The sequence below is a fragment of the Scardinius erythrophthalmus genome, assembly GCF_964197995.2.
Source record: "Scardinius erythrophthalmus genome assembly, chromosome: 9".
NCBI classification, from domain to species: Eukaryota; Metazoa; Chordata; class Actinopteri; order Cypriniformes; family Leuciscidae; genus Scardinius; species Scardinius erythrophthalmus.
In genome coordinates this window covers 8,192,533-8,198,532 of record NC_138229.1, presented here as the reverse complement: position 1 = coordinate 8,198,532, position 6,000 = coordinate 8,192,533, and the positions used below count along the sequence as shown (strand labels likewise).

Sequence of the window (6,000 nt, the reverse complement as noted above, 5' to 3'; positions counted from 1 at the left end):
ACACACACACACACACACACACACACACACACACACACACACACCTGTTCTAACTGTAAACTGTATCTCCTCCTGCATCAACAATCCACAATAAAATTTGATTTTAACCAGGAATATCAATTCAGTACCTTTATGATGTCAATTATGGTGATGTTTGCGTGCGTGTAAGTACTGAAGCTGCTCTTGGTGTGTCTGGATTTCCTTTGGGAACCGGCTAATTGTGTTGGAACTGGCTGCATCTCATGGCCTCATTCTCACACACACACACACACACACACACACACACACACACACACACACACACACACACACACACACACACACACACACACACACACACACACACTCCTTCTGGCCTAGTTCCAGATATGGCCCACCTCCACTTTGATTCACTTGCGCTTTTTCTCCTCCCGTCTCTCGCTCTCTACCCTTTCCCCTCTGCCTTTCTTAAGCCTGACTGTGAGATATAGTGAGTAAGACATCTCTGCTGTCGTAGCACCTAATCAAACAGTGCTTTGGGTGTTAACTGTGGTGTAAGCAAAGCCCTGCTGTTTGGATAGTGACCAGCTCACTGTCTGAATGAAACACTCCCTGCTAACAAAGCAGAAAGAGCTGCTGCTTTATGGATCCTCACAGACCTTTTAAAACATCTATGGCACTGTTCCCTGAATAGGGCAAAAAAAAAAAATAGAGTCTGAATCTCTTACAGAAATGCATGTTTTTACATTTCACATACATGTATATATATTTTTGATATAAATGTTATTTCTAGATATTGTGTTTTATTTTATTTTTTATTTTTCAAACACACACATGCACATATATATTCAAGAGCTGTCAGAAGCCTTCTGCTCAACTGATTGGCTAATCATCAGGGTTGCCAGAGTTCGAGGTTGCTTCTTTCATCAGTTTTCCATGTTTAGGATCCCAGTAGCCCCTGATTCTATCCCACAAGGCCCTGCCTGCACAATAGCTCATTGTGTCTCGGCCTGAGTGAAATCATTCTTTTCTTGCTTCAAGTGCTGGAACGTTTCCTCGCCAGGTTTGATATTTCAAGGAGAAGTCACTCAAATTCTTCGTTAAAGTGGCTGGTCATGAAAATCCAACCTGAACCTTCCAGAACCTCTCCTGGCTCTCATCTGGTTCAGTTGCGGTCTATAGTTAACATCACAACCTTTCCGTGATCTGTAAATCCTCAGTTCCTGGCCGGATGTTCTGTGCACCGGGGGAAGTCGTTGCTTTATCAGAAACACAATATGGTTTCTCCCTGTGGCTGTAGTGGGAAGGCTGGATGTGTATGAATGGATCCAGGAGGTTGTGATAAAGAGCCATTACTAAATCCTTGTTCCCTTACTCCGACTGTTGATGAAAAGCCACTCACAGTGTTGAGTTAGTGGGCTGATGTACGGCCTTCGGGGACCGCCACTCTGCATGGTAATTATAAACAGTTACACGTCGTTCTGGGACCGAGACCACAGCTGAAAGGAAAAACACAGCACGGCTCCATTCTGTACGACTTTCTTGTAGTTGAGTAGAAAATGTTTTAAACTTTAACTACACAGAAAAGATTTACTGTGACTTATCATCAGCTGACATTCTGCACATAGTATTAAGTGAACTTAATTAAATAAGTGATTAAATATCATTGGGGAATGTAACATCAGTTTAAATAAATAAGGATTAGTTCATCCAGAAATTAACCCTCATGTCATTCCAAAACTTTCTGACTTCACACTGTCAGTTTTTGGGATTGACAACTGCATTTATTTACAGTAGCGCCTCGAATACTGTCTGAATTGAACGTGCAACAGGATTTAAGCCAGTATTCTTTTACCAGTAACCATAGTGACTGTGACCAAAGTAATATCAAAGAAGATGGCGACATCAATAACACTGAAAAGTCGTATCACTTTTGACACGACAGGAGTCCAATCGAGCTGTGAGTTCATCAAAAAAAAAAAAAAAAAAAAAAAAACTATTTAAATGAAGATTTTTTTTTTTTATTCAACATTTAATAGTATTATTTTAATTTGATGGTAGACTATTTAAATGCATTTTAATTATAATAAAATATCAAATATATATATATATATATATATATTTATATATATTATGATTTCTACAAGGCATATTTATTAAATGAAAACAAATTGGATTTATCCGGATTTATCCGTATACAGATACAGATACAGATAATTCTGAGATTGTAACAGATACAGATGCACGGCTGCATCCGCTGCACGGCTGCATGAAAACTCCAGTCTCCATTCTTTGTAACTGGATGAACGTGTGATCTGTACCATTTCACCTTTTGTGTTCAATGGAGGAAAGAAAATCATGGCTTTATAATGGCATAAAGGTGATTAAATTATAATAGATGTTCATTTTGGGGTGAACTATTGCTTCAAGAGAGGAATAGAAATGCTTAAATGATAAATGAGGTAAGCATATCATGCAATTAAATGTCGTCTAAAGGTATTAGTTTTTCAACTGAATCTAAAATGACTCATTTTCTATTATTCAAGTGTCAAAATTAGTGTAATTTAATAAAAAGCCAATGTAAGAGTTGTAATTATTACTGCACTGCAATTACAGAGCAGTGCAATTTAAAGAGCCTAGACAAATGCAAATGTTATTAGTCGCACAAAAACGCTCTTCCTCTCCCCCCCACTGGCATTAACAACATTTCTTTCACAGCACCATGTTCATAGTTTGCTTAATGAATTTCAGTATTCTCACGTGTCTTTACTTTCTCGTCAGGTGTTCCCTCTGGGCCAAGAAATGTCATCTCCATCGTGAACGAGACCTCCGTGACTCTGGAGTGGCACTCCCCGCGTGAGACAGGCGGTCGCGAGGACGTCATGTACAATATTGTTTGTAAGAAATGCCAAGCGGACCGGCGAGCCTGTTCCCATTGCGATGACAATGTGGAATTTCAGCCCCGGCAGCTGGGACTGACCGAATCCAGAGTCTTCATCAGTAACCTTCTGGCCCACACTCTCTACACGTTTGAGATCCAGGCGGTCAACGGTGTCACCAACAAGAGCCCGTATCCTGCCCAGCACGTCTCCATAGACATCACGACCAACCAGGCTGGTGAGTGATTACTTTTTTATGAAGCCAAACAAGATTACGCTTGATTAAACAAGCTTATGCAATCAATACAGCCCACAGCAACAGAATAACCCTGCTGATGAAGAAACAGTTTAGACCAGTTCATATTCCAAGATGGTCTTAATCAGTTTTAGAATGATCAGTTCTGGTGTGTTACTTGTACAAGCTAGTTAAGATGGTTGTTGTTGTTGGAGGTAAACTGTCTTGACTGGTGCAGTGTTGTTATTGGTTTAACTGATCTTGATTTAAACTAATTTAGGAGGAACTAACATCAGAGGAACTCTGATAGCAGGCTACAGGACTAGCCTACTGCACCAGACTATTTAAAGGGATAGTTCACTTTGAAATTAAATTTTGGTATGTTTTAGCTTACTTCAAGGGCATCCAAGATGTAGGTGTCTTTTTTTCCACAGTAGTTTCAATTTTGATATTTTTAGGTCAAACCGTTTTTGTCTGTCAGTCATATCATGCAGGTCTATGGTCACGGTCTCAAAGAGCAAGCACAGAGTCCAAATTAAAACAATTCCCCATCGTCCAAATTAAACAATCCCCCATCGTAAGTACACATTGATGGCCTAAGACACGAAACGAGCAGTTTGTGTGAGAAAACGAACAGTATTTATATCGTTTTTAGCTCTTATACACAGCCACGTCCAAGTGATCTGAGGGCACGCGCATCCTGGTGTGTGACGTGTGCGCAGACTGGTGCATAGACACATATATACACTAGATGTCGCCTTGTCTACGGCAGTTCATTGGAACGAATGTTTTTAAGGCAACATCTAGTGTATATATCTATGCACCAGTCTGTGTACACGTCACACACCAGGATGCGCGAGCGCCCTCAGATCACTTGGACCATAGACCTGCATGATATGACTGACAGACAAAAACGGTTTGACCTAAAAATATAAAAATTGAAACTACTGCGGAAAAAAAGACACCTACATCTTGGATGCCCTTGAGGTAAGGTAAAACATACCAAAAATTAATTTCAAAGTGAACTATCCCTTTAAATGTTGAGCAAGCAATCTCATTGGCTGCAGGATCAGCAGAAGCCAATCAGCTTGTGCCATGTGGTAATAATGTGATTTACAAAATAGATACAATTAAGCACAATTTTTTTTTTTTTATCCACTTTAATTGTTCTATACTATTTTTATGTATTAATTTATAATTAAATTAATATATATAACATACTGTGTATATACAATCTATATTTATATATTTTTGTTTTTAAATATTTTTTGCTACTTTTTAAGCAAAGAAAATAAAATAAATAAATGATATTGTAGGGCTAGGTTTGAATATTTTACAATTTCTTATTTAAAAAAAAAACATGCAACCAGCACTTTTGTGCTAGTAAAATGCCCCCCCACCCCCACCCCCCTTTTATGTTCTGTCACATACTCTTATACAATTTGACCAGTTATTTTTCTACTTTCGTTACTATTTTCATTACCTTAACCAAATTAGTTTCTTCTTTCTTTCCATTAAAAAAGGCTCCAAGTGGTCATTTGGCCTCAATACCACTGACTGCAGTATATTGAGACTGAAGTATTCCGTTTCAACATTTAAAGCTGCTCACTGGACTGTGCAGGAAGTCAAAATTGAAAACATCACCTAGTTTGACCTACGCTAAAAGATATGCATCCTCATCATTTCCTTGAGGGCTTCTCTTTCAGTTTTTCGAGGGCAGCCCATCTCTCTCCATCTTTCTCCACCTCCTTTACTTCCCCTGCCATCTCAATTTCCTGCTTTCACTGAATAGCTCTACAGAAGCATCACAGCAGTTGGTATGTTAGAAGTTTGTGCCGATCTCGCTGGGATGCATTCGTCTGGTTCGGCCCTTTCATCTTTTTTCATCGGGACCAGTATGAAAAAAAAAAACAGCCTTGATCGTGTCACTATTCCTTAATACATTCAGCCGTGAAACGAGGGCACCCAGAACTGTAGCGCTGAGAGTTTAGCTGCTTCCGTTGCGGCCCCCTCCCGGATCAAAGTGAGCGCTTGTGGATAATTTAGCGTGCGGTGGAGATTTTCATCCTCAAAACGAGGAAACGTTCAGTCCCAGCTATGAGAACAAATTAAGTTTGAATGAATGGCAGAGCAGTGCTTGCTGACAGCTGCACCCTGTTTCCATTCCTTTGTTTGTTTGTTTTTTAACACAAGTATAAAAGGAACTCGCTCATGCTAAAGTGCTGGATGGATGTCAAGGCATTCCTATGTGGTTTACAAGTGATTTTATTACATTGTTTTGTGGTTGCTAGGGTGGTTGCCAGGTTTTTGTTTTTTTGGCAGGTCCAAGTCAAATGTTCTCACAACTGCCCTCAACAAATCAACCAATGTGTGTAACTTAATTGGTGCAGTTTAATACTCGGGCTTAGGTATTATGAAAAAAAAGAACTTTTTCCTAAAAGGGATAGTTCAAAAGTTACAATTATTTAATCTTCTGTGAAAGAGAATAGAGATATTTAGATTTTTTTTTATTCCCATATAATGTAAGTCAATTGGGTCCAATGTTGTTTGGACCCAAACACTCGTCATACTTTACCTTCAATAGGATGTAATGCAAACTAAAAATGTATTTTGTTTTAACAAAATAATTCTATGCAAATTATGCATAATATTTCAAAATCATGAAAAAGTATAGATTTCAAACAATGTAACAGGTATAGTATATAAAATATAAAATATGTATATATTAAATAAACAAAATATATATTTACAGTTATGTCCCGCAGGATTTAGCTGATTTAGCTTCAGAAAAGTAATTATAAACATATAAAATACAAATAAAAGGTAACAACAATCAATCTAAAGAAATAGAAAATTAGAGGTTATAAGATGCAGAGGGGAAGCAAAGTGTTATTAAAAAAAAAACAT

At 38.2% G+C, this 6,000-nt stretch overlaps 1 protein-coding gene across 1 annotated transcript in view; it reads left to right on the top strand.

Annotated features, from left to right (window-relative positions):
- Nucleotides 1-6,000, top strand: part of ephb1 (EPH receptor B1) — a gene marked incomplete at its 5' end in the record, with an annotated part of 246,297 nt that overhangs the window by 166,785 nt on the left and 73,512 nt on the right. Inside the window, one exon of the mRNA XM_081375455.1 lies at nt 2,761-3,096. Within this exon, the coding sequence (XP_081231581.1) occupies nt 2,761-3,096 (336 nt within the window). The remainder of the gene's footprint in view (nt 1-2,760; nt 3,097-6,000) is intronic.